The following is a 13,957-nucleotide window of genomic DNA, read 5'->3' as shown; positions in this document are numbered from 1 at the left end:
TTTTCTCCAACAACAGAAACTAATCCATCTCTAGTCCATACTAAATCTTGTCTTCTAGCTGGCTTATCCCCCATAGCTGCAGACATCATGGCATGGAACTTTCTTTGTTCCCTCATTTTCTGAGTTCTTGTTTCTCCCATTGGTCTCCAACCAATCATGGGAAACTTTGGATCAGACACTCTTTGCCATCCTTGATGAGATGGTACTGGAGGCTTTACCATTCTTGGTTGAACTAGTTGCATATCTAGCCTCATTCTTAGACCACGATACTGCTGTTGAAGTCCCCCAAATGGTCTCAGAAACTGTTGTTGCCCCTCATATGGCCTTCCAGTCTGTTGATGGCCATTATGTAGTGCACCAAATTGTTGTTGCTGGCCACTATATGGTCTAGTCAGTACCTTTGGACTCCCATAGGGCTTAGGACCCTTTTGTTGTCTGAGCATGGTCCTTATTTTACTTGATCCACCAAAGCATGGATGAATAGGAGCTCCTTGGAACAAAAATGGAGCATCATCCTTACCATAGTTCTCTGCAGGACCATATATCCCTAGGTCTATCCCATCATAGAACAAACAATCATTGTCGAAAATTTGCAGATCACCACTACCCATGGTGTTAAACCTCAGGCCAACATTCTTTCTAATTTTTGAATTCCATCAATCATAATGGCCTTATCTCTTTCTTTCTCAGTACCACATCTGAAACAAATGAGCCTCTCACTAAGCTCTCCTTGAACTCTTTTTCTTTTTGCTTCTTTTGCCATTTTCTTCATCCTCTCTTTGTGGAGCTTCTCTAATTCCACCAAGAGAACTCTGGGGTTCTTATCCTTCTTCTTTTGATCAATCGACTAAAAGTAAATTAATTTCCTGTTAATCTCCACCATATTTGGAAACGGATCATTATCAACTGCCATGACCCCTTTATCTTTTTCAGCATATTTTAGAATTTCTTTCTGAATTAAATCCTACACACAATTTCGAAATGTAACACAATTATTAGTGGAATGCCTAAAAGAGTTATGCCACTTACAATACTCCTTGCCAACCCTATCTTTTTCTCTAGGACTGTTGTGGCCAGGAGTCAAAGTTAAAAATTTGTTTGCTAACAACTCATCAAATAATGCATCTGCTTTTAATAAGTCAAAAGAATACTGCCTACGTGACACAACCATATTCTTTTTGGTTGGCTGTGTTGTTGGCATGCTCACAGGCTTGTTAGCTTTCCTAAATGTTTCACAAACCACAGGCTTTTTACTCATCACTTGAGCAACATCTATGTCAACATCCATATCAAACTCAACCTCTTGGTAATAAGTCCCAAATGAGACTGCATTTCTCTGAGAATGGCCTCATAGCTGGTTGCGCTTGAAGACAACTCAAATAAGTCTCTAAATATCATACCTTCAGACTTTTTCCTAAGTTCAAAATCTAAACCATTTTGAGCTAATCTTATGATTTCTATTTCAGGCATGTACACATGACATCTGTTTTTTGCTTTCTTAAACCTGTTGATGTACTGTTCTGCACTCCCTTGTCTTTATTTAAATTTTGACAAATCCACTATTGTCACCTCAGGCTTGGTTCTAAAGAACTGAGCATGAAACTGACTCTTCATTTCTTGCCAAGCATGAATAGAATTTTCTGGAAAGTTAATAAACCATGTAAATGCCGCTTTAGACAGAGAATGAGGAAAGAGTTTTAATTTTAAATTGTCATCATAGCCAGGTTCTCTACATTGGAGTATGACCCTACCTACATATTCTATGGTTGATTGTCTCTCTTCTCCTGTAAACAAAGTAAACTCAGGAATCCTATAATTTCTTGGAATAGGGGTTGTTTCTACCCATGGAGGGTAAGGACTCCTGAACATTGGCCTATCTGGCCTTGTTCAGCCTGGACCATACATTTCTTGTATGATGTTCATTTTTGCTGCCTATTATTAATCCGAGGGTCTAAGTATTGTTGTTGTTGTCCCCCTCCTTGAACTTTTGGTTAGAAGTAAGGAAAAGGGGGGCCAGCCCTCTAAGCCTTAGATGCATCATGTTGGGTTCATAATATAGTTGTTGCATGGCATGATCTCGTATATCCTGAGGCCTTACTTGATTAATTGGCCTATTTCTCTGTTCTGCGATAGCCTAATAACCTTCTATAGGCTCATCAAATGCACGATTGCCATACATTTGTGGCCTTGGTTGCCCTAGGTCTTATTCCTATATCATTTAAGTTATGATTAAACACTGAATTTGCGGGGTATTCCCTCTCAAACACAGGATTTACAGTCATTCCCTCCCCATATTTTTCTTGGAGTGTGGGAGGTCTATAAAATAATATAGGTTCATTTACATTTGCTTGTTGTTGAGGGGCCACATAAGGTATGAATTGTGCTTTATTTACCTGAGTCTGCTCCCCAACCCTTCTTGATTGGCTAGGCTTCATGTTGGCTTTCTCAAACAAAGCCAGCAAGTAGTCTACCATCACTTGATTCCCATACACAGACATGGAGCCAATAGCTTGCTGAGTGTGCAGTAGAAGAGTCCTTCTTGGATCAGTAGGAGGACAATTAGACTGGCCAGTTTTGGCCATTTCCTTGGCCTACTTCCTGTCTGGCCACTAAATGGCCATCACCTAGATTGTTGTGCACTCCTTCAAGTCCACTATCCAACTATTCTCCATCTTTAACCATTTTCTCAGGGTTTTCAAAAATTTCATGTTGTTTCTTTCTAGCCATCACTAGGTCCCACTAGGCGTGCCAAAATATGTTAGCAAAAATCTAGTTTAGGTCAAATTGACAGAGGAGATTCGACAGAATAACCAAAATTTCACACAACAACAACAGATCAAGCAATTGTTGTTGGTGTCCTATGCCTTAAAAGTTTCAAGGATTTCTTTGGAGGTTGCAATGTGAAGAAATAAGTTTGGATAAACTGGAATTTGATTAAAGAACAAGTAAACTTGCCACTTAATTACAATAATTTAATTACAAGTTCAATGTACACAATAATCGACAGAGAAAAACTCGATCACAGAGGCTGAACTACAAATAAGAATACTCCTAAGTTAAAAAAATAAATAAATAAATAAAACTACTGCTATCTAAGTTAAATTACTCCTAATTTTACATGGGTTATGAATTTGGTTGAAGATCTTTATGCCTTCGAATTTCTAGCCTTTATGCTATTGGCCCTGCTACTTATCTGCTAACACGTGTCCCACTATGGAACAAATTACCTACACTTCTTGCATAACTACCCATGATCTCTATAACCGCTAGTAATTACCTCTATGCTGCAGTTTCTACTTCTTCTTGCAAACGAACCGTATGCCCTACATCACTTACATGCCTAACTTCATGGCTTGACAACTGGGCCACGTTTGGCCACATCCCATTACACTATTAGATGAATCGACAGAAGAAACTGCTTTTGCCACTTCTACCTCTTTAAGTGTTTCACTTCTGTCACTTGTTCTGCATTCTGGTACCCACATCCCACTATAAACTCATGGTCTTCACCCCTAGCATCCACTAGATCAACTCTCTGTATTTGTTATGTTTGTTTGACAAAGAAAATAAATTTCAGTGCTAACAATTCTAAATAATTTGTCAAATTTTTTACTAAATCTCTCACATAAGTATATAACTCACACAAATCTACATGTAATTCTAAAGACAAGAAGGAGAGAAGAGAGAGAATGACAGTGGAGAAAGAAAAAGAAAACGTGAGTTTTAGGGACAGTGAGAGTGAGCACGTGAGAGACGATAGAAAGTTCCCTCTCTTTTGTAATTAAAGTTTGAGGTTTTAAACCATATTGTAATTCTAAAGCACTTTCAACACCGATCGATAAATAAGAATCCCAAATATAGGGGTGTGCGTGGGTTGGTTGCGGCCATGAAACCTCCAATCCGCCATCCGTCTGCCAGATTGACGGATTGGAGAAAATCAATCCGCATCTGTCCGCCAATCCAGCGGATGTGGATTAAGCAGATTGGCAGTTTGGCGGACGGATGCAAATCCGTTTGGCGGTTTAAAATTTTATAAATTTTCAACATAATTTAACTTGTGCACTTCCTCAAAAAAGAAGAAGAAAGTATTACAGTTAATGACTTCAAAAAATATTACAATCACTGCATGCTTCATCCAAAGCAAAAAAGTTTGAAACTTTAGAATATCACAATTACTGCATGCATCATCCACATAAAGTATTACAATCTGTGATTCTTAAAATATAAAAACAATTCAAATCACCAAAACCATGAACATAACACTAGTAGAGATTGTATACCTCTGTATTGTTACATCTATATCTATTTTTGAAAATAAAAACCAACCAACATATATCATATTTTCTATTTATTATTTTTAGAGATAGATTTAAAAACCAAAAAATATAGATAAATAATACGTTTATTTTTTTCAATTTAAAAAAGATATTCAAGTTGAAATTTTTTTTTCAACAGAATATTTAAACTCTTTTTTAATTGAAAACACAAACAGAATATTTAGACAAACTGAAAACAAAAAGTCTTATAAATTAGTAGGGGTGTTCGCAGTTTGGCGGTTCGGTTGCGGCCAAAGGAATCTCAAATCTGCCATCCGTCCGCCAGATTGGTGGATTGGAGAAAATCAATCCGCAACCGTCCGCTCGTCATCACGCATCTGTCCAAAATGTGGTGGATCAGTTCGGTTCGATCGGTTTTGATGGATCGGTATATCCGCTGCTCACCCCTACCTAAATATCACTGGGGTATAATTGCCCTTAGATTTTACATCCAATCTTGGTTTCAATTTTTTAAATTCAATTTTTTTTAAATTGAATATTTTATTTTTGTATATTTTTTTATTTTTAGTGTATATTTTTAAAATTTTAAATAATTTTTAGTTTTTTAGATGCAGCTTACTTAAATGTATTTAAATAGTAAAATATTTGTGAAAAAATATTTTTGAAAATTAATAAATATAGAAAAATATAAAAAAATGTACTGAATTTTTGACTTTTTTTGTATTTTTAGTATTTAATAAATATTTTTTCACAAATATTACACTTTTTATGTGTATTTATGTTCGGTATATTTAAAAATTTTAAAAAAAAATTACTTAAAATATTAAAAAAAAATTCAACAAAAATAAAAAAAAATACAAAAACAAAAAAATAAATTTTTTTAAAAAGTGAATTCTGAAATAGAAACTAAAAAGAGTGTATTCTACTTTATTTACAAAACTTTTTAATTGTTTTAGTCAACTTTTCAGATTTCAAGTCAAATTGTAATTGAGCTTATTTGTATAATGTCATTTCGACAACAAACGAAGCACAATAACATGATAGTATTAATTTTATGGTAAATTACAAATACTTTTCTTGAGGTTTACTGAAAATATAAACTGTCTTCTGTGGTTCAAAAAATTATAAATACTTTTTTATTAGAAATTTTTTATTTATGAAATTAATAATTGCTCTCTTATATAATAATAAAATTACTTAAATTATTAATTGAAACATATTTTTAATAGTATTAAAAACAGTTAATTGACTTGATGATTTATTAATAAAATGAGCGATTTGTTATGAAATTGAAAATCTCAGGGGATGAAATGTAATTTTCAAAATCACAAGAAGCGATTCGTATTTTAATCAAATCTCAGGGGGTGTATTTATAATTTACCCTAATTGTAATTATCACTTTTATATTTTTATTAAAATCTCACTTTAGTCTCTCTATAATAGTTTAGGCTTCGTTTGGGAATATGATTTTTTTAGTAACTTTTTGTCTTTTTAGCTAAAATATTATGTAAAAAAAAAAAGTAGTATGTTTGGAATAAATTTTTAGTTTTTTACGTAAAGATGTGTAAAAAATAGAGAAAAAAGTGAATATTTGATTTTTTAGTATAAGTTGTTAGCTTTTTAATTTTTTTAATAATTTTTTAACTTTTCAACTAAAAAGTGATGTTATCAAATGAGATCTCAGTATCTCTATAATTTGGCTAAAAGTTCACTTTAGTCCCTCCATCAATCTTCAGAACAATGTTATATAATTGGGCCCAACTGAAATATCTAGCGGGTGAGATTGAGTGTAAATTACCGAAGTACAAATTGTAATTTCTCCTTTTATTATTATTATTATTATTATTATTATTATTTCAAAATTGGTACGGGCATACATGTTATTTAAGTGTGGGTTGTCATCACAGTTAGCCAAACAATCAAAGCAAGCTTAAGTTTGTTAGAAATTCAGTGCAATGGCTCTTAGCCTTGTATTTCCTATCTCTCCTTATAGTACTGCCACTCTACTATATCCAAGCTCTGCCTCACATTTAGCACCCATTCATGGCCGATCCCTGCGTGCCATTCGATGCATTGTTGTTGCTGATGGACCTTGCAATCAAAAGGTCATCAGACGATCCGCCAACTACCAACCTCCCATTTGGGACCATGACTATGTGCAGTCACTTAACAGTAAATATGTGGTATATGTAGTTACTATTGTTATATATACTTTGCTTGGTTAGTGGATGCAAATCAATGGTAATTGCTAACAAAAAATTATTTTTGTAGGGAGATGTATATGAAAAAAGGGCTGCAAAATTGAAGGAAGATGTGAAGATAATGCTTGAGAAAGTAGTGGATGAGGATCCATTGGATGCACTTGAGATGATTGATGACTTGCAAAGGCTTGGAGTGTTCTATCACTTCAAGGATAAGATAGAGAGAGTACTTGAGAGAATATACAACATGAATGACAAGTACAACAATGAGGATTTGCATGCTACAGCTCTCAAATTTAGGCTTTTGAGACAACATGGGTACAATGTCCCTCAAGGTACTTCAATGATTTCCTCACTCCATATAAGGGTTAATTACACTTAGCAACTCCTCACTTTCACCCTAATCTCACTTTAATTCATTCACTTTCAATTATAACTGTCAATTCTTTACACTTTAAGTCGAGTTGAAATGTCAACCCTTCCGTCCATCTACCGTTATTAAGGTTGATGAAAACTAAAAGTGAAGGGATCAAAGTGAGATTTTAGAGAAAGTATGAGGACCAAAATGAGATTTTGATGAAAATATAAGAGTTTTAATGTGACCAAAAAAAAAAATGTCACGTTTAGAGCACATGACAAATTCTGTTAGCCTTATTAATGGTAGATAGGCAAAGGGATGACTTGCAAATTAACTTACAGTATATGAGGTTAATTGTCACAATTAAAAGTGAAAGCCAAAATGAGAGGATAGTGAAAATGTAGGGTGCTAAGTGTAATTAACTCAAAATTTTAAGAGAAAACACACACACACCACCCCCCAAAAAAGAAAATAATAATAATAAATAAATGAGAAGCAAAAAAACTTAAAATGATTGGACATTGATGCTATGAACTGTATATTTTTATGTGTCCAATAGAGATTGAGAACTCAAATACAAAAATATATATATATATATATATCAAGAAAAATAATGTGATCCAAATTTATTCTAATTGTGAATTGAACATGAATCACACACTATTTTTCTCAATATACATATATTGTATTTGAGCTCATACTAATTAATAGTTTGCTTGAATTGCAGACGTTTTTAAAAAATTTACGGACGAGACGGGGAATTTGAGGTCTTGTCTTTGTGAGGATACAAAGGGACTACTATATTTGTATGAAGCCTCATATCTTTCAATTGATGGTGAAAGTTTATTAGATGAGGCCAGGGATTTCACAACTAGAAACCTCAAAGAAAACCTCAAGAAGAAGGATATTGATCAAAATCTCGCCATGCTAGTTAGACATTCATTGGAGCTTCCCCTACATTGGAGGGTGCAAAGGCTAGAGGCAAGATGGTTCATTGATGTGTATGAGAGAAGACGAGATATGAATTCTATATTGCTTGAGCTTGCGCAATTAGATTTCAACATGGTGCAAGCAATTCACCAGCAAGAAGTAAAACAAATGTCAAGGTCAGAAATGTTCCCAATTTTCGTTATGTAGTAAGGGTGCAGCCATATAAGTCACCATATATATATGTATGTATGTTGTATTTCATATACCTTATGTAATGTTCTTTTCCTTGTTATGAATATAGGTGGTGGAGGAGTACATGTTTGGGAAAAAAGTTGAGCTTTGCTAGAGATAGGTTGATGGAGAGTTTTTTATGGCCTCTGGGAATGAATTTTGAGCCTCAATTTGGATACTTTAGGAGAATGTCCACGAAGGTCTGCACACTGATGACAATAATAGATGATGTCTATGATGTGTATGGTTCATTGGAGGAACTTGAACTATTTACCGACGCCGTTGAGAGGTTGGTTGATGGGAAAATGGTTGTGTCAATATCATCTGCATTAATTTGCATGCTTCTTAGCTATATATCTTTAACATGAAAATACTTCTTTTTTCTTTTTAACTTTTAGGTGGGATATCAGTGCAATGGAACAACTTCCAGACTATATGAAGATATGCTTCCTCGCTTTATTCAACTCTACTAATGAAATGGCTTATGATGCACTTAAGGAACAAGGATTGCACATCATTTCACACCTAAAGAAAGTGGTATCATTTTCTTTATGAACTATTTTTTTTTTCCCCCCAACTTCGCTGCAAATAAAAAAGGATAAATTATAAACACACCCCTTGAAATTTACTTAAATTATAAATTACTCTCTGTAGTTTTAGAAATTACATTATGGCCCCTAAAATTTCTAATTTCATAACAAATAAGTCATTTTATTAATAAATCATCAAATTTTATTAATAAATCATCAAGTTAATTAACAGTTTTTAATAATATTAAAATTTTATTTTAATTAATAATTCAGATAATTTTATTATTGTATAGGTAAACAGTTAAAATTTTCACTTTTTCAATTAATTCTATTAAATAAAAAAATTCTGACAGAAAAATATTTGTAATTTTCCATATCACAGGGAGTAATTCGTATTTTAAGCAAGCCTCAGGGAGTGTATTTGTAATTTATCCAATAAAAAATAAATAAATAAATTACAAAAAAAAAAAAAAAAAATAGACACAAGGGAGGGTAGGTGGGCTTCACAACACCCACCATTGTGTCTATTGGCTCACACACTCACCCTTTTGTCTTTTTTTATTTATTTTTTATTTTTTTTAAACTCTTTTCTTTTTTCTTTTTCTTTTTTAGATCATATTCAAAGTAAATTTAAATGTCCTTAATTTTTGTAGTTTCTTCGACTAATTGACCATTCTAAATGCTTTAGTGGGCAGATATTTGTAAATCTTATTTATTGGAGGCAAAGTGGTACTACAACAGATATACACCAACCTTTGAAGAATACATGAACAATGCGTGGATTTCGATTTCAGCTCCTCTTATGCTAGTGCATGCTTATTTTTTTGATTCTAAAACAGTAACAAAGGAGGCCTCGGAATGCTTATTAGAAAGTTACCCAAATATAATTCGCTGGTCATCAATTATTTTCCGACTTTCAGATGACTTAGGAACATCATCGGTAAGTGAGTTACACACCCATTTCATCTTCATAAAGAGGTTCGTTAGTGCTGTATGTTTGGATCCCGGGAAAGAATGGAAAGGGAGGGAAGAAGGATGAAGAATATCAATTCTCTTTAAAGCATTGTTCAACAATTTTCCTATGCTATTCAATAATTTTCCTTTCCTATTCAATTATTTTCAATATTCAAACAATGTTGAAGACAATTTCTTGGTTTAAGAATTAAACCGGGTTTGACCACATGTTAATCGTTCTCTTTGATTCAGGACGAGTTACTAAGAGGCGACGTTCCTAAATCAATCCAATGCTATATGCATGAAACTGGTGCCCCTGAAAACGATGCCCGTGAACACATGAAATACTTGATTGGTGAGACATGGAAAAAGATGAATGAAGATGGAGCTGCAAATTGTCTCTTCACTAAGACTTTTATTGGGAATGCAATGAACCTTGCTAGGATGGCTCAGTGCATGTATCAGTATGGAGATGGGTATGGTGCTCCAGGCAATGAGACTGAATATCGTGCCTTGTCATTAGTAGTCAATCCTGTTCCCCTTATCTCGACAAGGGATAAAATATTCTTTTGAATAAATGATTACTTTTTATTTCCGATGTAACCAAAAATAATAATAATAAATGATTACTTTTATAAAAAAATATTTATGTCTTTTCAAAATGTAATGACTAGAAGTGAGGAATGGGTGCAGAGATAGTCAGGAAGTTTGCCTATCCGATACTTGTTTTAGTCTCTGTTTGTGGTGACATAAATCTGTACCTACAACCTATGAATTCAGAATTCTCACAAGGTATACTCGGCATGAATTAGGCATTACTGAAACTTTTCCCAGGAATATGTCAAAAAAGTATAAACTAATACTAATATTATCAACTAATCAAAGCGTTATCAATTCAATCCTTCATTTCAATTAAGTACTATGTTCTTTGGAAAAAATCATTCCGGTGTCAAAAACCAAAAAACCAATAACTAGAGCCTCAATTTAGGGCATCGCATAAAGGATTCCTATTTCATGGAAAGCATAAAAAACAAACTAGAAAATGAATGAATTCAAAGCCCTAGTTCCATCTGAAGTATTTCCAACCTACTAGGCATATAATGTCTATTAGTTAAAGTAACTAATATAACTTAATTTTTTTAACTCAGAAGCCAATGGCTAGAGCCTCAATTTAAGGCATTGCATGAAGGATTCCTATTTCATGGAAAGCATAAAAAAGAAACTAGAAAATGAATGAATTCAAAGCTCTAGTTTGATCTAGAGCATTTTCAACCTACTAAGCATATAATGTCTATTAGTTAAAATACCTAATATAACTTAATTTTTTTCAAATCCAATTGACTAGGTATGTGATCATTAGGCATTTCGATTTTAACTCTCATTCACTAGCTAAACGTAGTCTTCTAGGCAAAATCTATTTAACCCTTCTGATCATTTTTCTCCATATTTGTTGTTAATGTAGCATTTCATAAATTGAGTAATATTTGAATGAATAGTTAAAATAAAAAGTAAGGTTGAAGTGAAACATAAGAAAAATGAATTGGCAAAATAATATATATATATATAATAGTAACTTTTAAATAAGTAAAATGCTTAATAACATTGGAGATGCTCTAAGTAACCTTGGATATCCATGATAGTATCTTCCTTAATTTTTACTGTAACTGGGCCACAGAAGCAAATATCCCTCCTTGAAGTTTGTCTTCAATAGAACTTTTGTATTGTTTTACATTTTTTATGATTAGGGATGCAAATTCGGCCCAACCCGGTCCACAATTGGGCTTGGGTTTTGGTTTGGGCCGGGCCGGGCCGGGCCGGGCCTAACTAATTTTTTTATCAAAATAGTTTGAAAATGACATTGGGCCTTGAGCGTACCGGGTCTCGGACGAGCCTTGAAACGGGCCGGTGGGTCAGGCCCCAAAACACAAGACCCAAGCTCAGAGTCATAGACTAAACTCGGGCCTGGCCAGGCCATTCCGGGCTGCGGACAGGCTATTGGTGGGCCACAAGCCAATTTTACACCCCTACTTGTGATCTTTCCTCCCTTTTGAATTGTACTTTCTTCATGGTTGGAATTTTTATTTTTATTTTTGGGTATATGAATTCAATGTTCTTTGCAAGTTGGGTAAAATCCTCAGTCTTGTTTGTATTGTGCAAATATATCCAAACTAGCCCAGAGCTGATGGCTCTCTTGTATTGGTTTGAACTAACATTCCTAATCCTAGTGGCTTTTGGGAGCCAAGACTAGCAGAAATTATCATATAAATCCATAATACAACTTAATAATATGTCTAACTAACGGTGTTTTATAATTTACTCACATTATTCTTATTTTTGTGGACCATGTAAGCACAAACAATAATTTACCCGAAATTACCATGTAAGCACATTATTTAAATTAAAACCTAACTATCAATTTTAACTTGCAGTGATAAAGATTAATCAACTACAATTAATAATAACAATGACACAATAGTTAATATGAAAAACCCAATTAAAAAAAATCTCTAAACGGGAGAAAAAATAGAAGAAAAAAAAATCACGACGCCAATGCTCAATAAAAATCTACTATAATGAATCAAGAGTACAAGACATACATGAAGGACTTACAACCACTCACCTAGCTTTACCTATCTCCCATGTCTTGACGAAACTTCTACGAATGCAGCTTAATCCCATCAGCCTTCTTGATCTATAGGACACCATGAAGCTCCATCGATCATCAACCTCCATTCCTGAATGACTCTGATTACCACACCGACGGCACATGACAGAACAATGCAATGCAATGCAATGATAATGAGGACTTTTTTTTATAACAAAAATCACTTAGAAAATTGTCATACAAAATATGAATCAATCTCAAAATATTTTTAGTAAAAGAAAATGGTTGTACTTAAAATGAATTATGAAGAGTTTATATAAAAATTTAGAATATCATATCCAAATAAGGAATTTTCTTAGTTTCACTTGAGTAGTAGACCTTTCCAGTGGCCACCATTATATGTTACAAAATGTCCACTCAAGTGATGGATCGTCCGTTGATTGCCTAACGATTGCAGGCCACTGATAAAATCAGTCAAAAGGATTTGAATCACAATTGATCCGTGCAAGCGATCCATTGCTGCACATTGGGGGACTCAATTGCTTGACCAAAACCAATGAGGATTAAATGCATTGATTTGAAACTTTCTCCAAAAACCTTTTGTTTAAAATAGACCTTTCCAAAATCCTTTTTCAAATACAATCTAACATATATGCATAAATATACCTGAGCAAGTGACTGAGCGAAACTCGACTTGATTCCGATGTGATAACCCGACTGAGCGTGAACTTACAACCAACGACCCATACACAATTAAAGATCCTAAACTCCATTACTATGTGATTTGTCACACAGAAATAGACAATCAATATAAAGAATTAAACAAAAGAAAAGAATCAATAAAACAAACAAAATGATTGATAGCCATTTGGTCTGAAACAGTTCTAAGATTTTCTGGTTTTTAAATTTTGAATTCATTTGTTGTATCTACAAACATGGGTTGTGATCTTAGGCAGATTGTGTCTGTTCAAACCCTTTAAAATGGTTTCAACATAAACTAAAAGGTCTTGCAAAATAAAAATATCCAAGTAGTTCTGCTTTTTCAATATTCATTGAATTAGTTTTCTAATGAATATTAAAAAAGTATTTATGAGATATTTTCTCTAAAAACATTAGTTATTCATTGGCGCTAATAATAAAGGCTTAATCAGAATTTATTGTCCCAAAGCCCCCAATAATAAACTACATATAGTTGTTTTAATTACAAGAATAACTATGCCAGGGCGAAAAAACAAAAACAAAAAACTAGGGCAATGAATGAGCAAACCCCATTGCAGAGACACCCATGAATGCATGACCCAGCAGAGTGAATGCCGCCAGTTGAGTGAATGCCAGCAAAATTGTAACTCACATATGTAACTTGCAGTAATGAAACTTTGATGTCTGAAATTGCAACTGTCAAAAAAAAAATGTGCAAGGAAAAAAAAAACCTCTCAACTTACCCACTAACCAATCCATAACACACATACACAGGCACAAAAACAGTAAACAGAAAATCCCTAAAAAACTAGGAGGGAAAAAAAAAATTTCAAAGATTTATCAGTTTCCTGGTCATCACAAGTTACCCTTGTGTGATACACCAAATATCTCTACTCTTTCAAATTCCAAAGCTACCGACTAACCACAACACTGAATAACAATAACATAGGCATTTAATAAAATGGTTACATGCAAAACTAATAAAACAGTCATACAGTTTTTTCATTTGTTATCAAGCAAAGCAATATACTAATGATTGAGTGAATCAAAGACTTTAACTAGTCCTTGAGCAATCATCCAACATCAAATTACATGATTCAGTTCGAACCATAATAGCATTTTAATATCATCAGCATTTCAACTTTAACTAATGTACATTGACTCATTTGCAT

The 13,957-nt window shown here is 33.6% G+C and overlaps 1 protein-coding gene across 1 annotated transcript; it reads left to right on the top strand.

Annotated features, from left to right (window-relative positions):
• The first annotated feature begins 6,151 nt into the window (after window positions 1-6,151).
• On the top strand, window positions 6,152-10,124 carry LOC114292218 ((-)-alpha-terpineol synthase). Its single transcript, XM_082898780.1, has 7 exons — window positions 6,152-6,460; window positions 6,549-6,813; window positions 7,564-7,942; window positions 8,068-8,286; window positions 8,396-8,534; window positions 9,216-9,467; window positions 9,734-10,124. Exons 1-7 carry the CDS (start codon window positions 6,233-6,235, stop codon window positions 10,052-10,054), a joined length of 1,803 nt encoding a protein of 600 aa, XP_082754906.1. The 5' UTR covers window positions 6,152-6,232; the 3' UTR covers window positions 10,055-10,124.
• The last annotated feature ends 3,833 nt before the right edge of the window (window positions 10,125-13,957 follow it).

This window comes from Camellia sinensis, chromosome 12 (assembly GCF_055761805.1).
Source record: "Camellia sinensis isolate YWXY chromosome 12, ASM5576180v1, whole genome shotgun sequence".
Classification (NCBI taxonomy): Eukaryota; Viridiplantae; Streptophyta; class Magnoliopsida; order Ericales; family Theaceae; genus Camellia; species Camellia sinensis.
The sequence above is the reverse complement of the archived record's forward strand: the minus strand, read 5'-3'. Positions and strand labels throughout refer to the sequence as shown.

What these genes read in the sequence shown, in the direction of transcription:
- LOC114292218 (XM_082898780.1), top strand. Translation starts at nt 6,233, where the DNA reads ATGGCTCTTAGCCTTGTATTTCCTATCTCTCCTTATAGTACTGCCACT. An exon ending in TTTACCGACGCCGTTGAGAG is followed by an intron (nt 8,287 to 8,395) that starts GTTGGTTGATGG and finishes TTTAACTTTTAG; the next exon opens with GTGGGATATCAGTGCAATGG. An exon ending in ATGACTTAGGAACATCATCG is followed by an intron (nt 9,468 to 9,733) that starts GTAAGTGAGTTA and finishes TCTTTGATTCAG; the next exon opens with GACGAGTTACTAAGAGGCGA.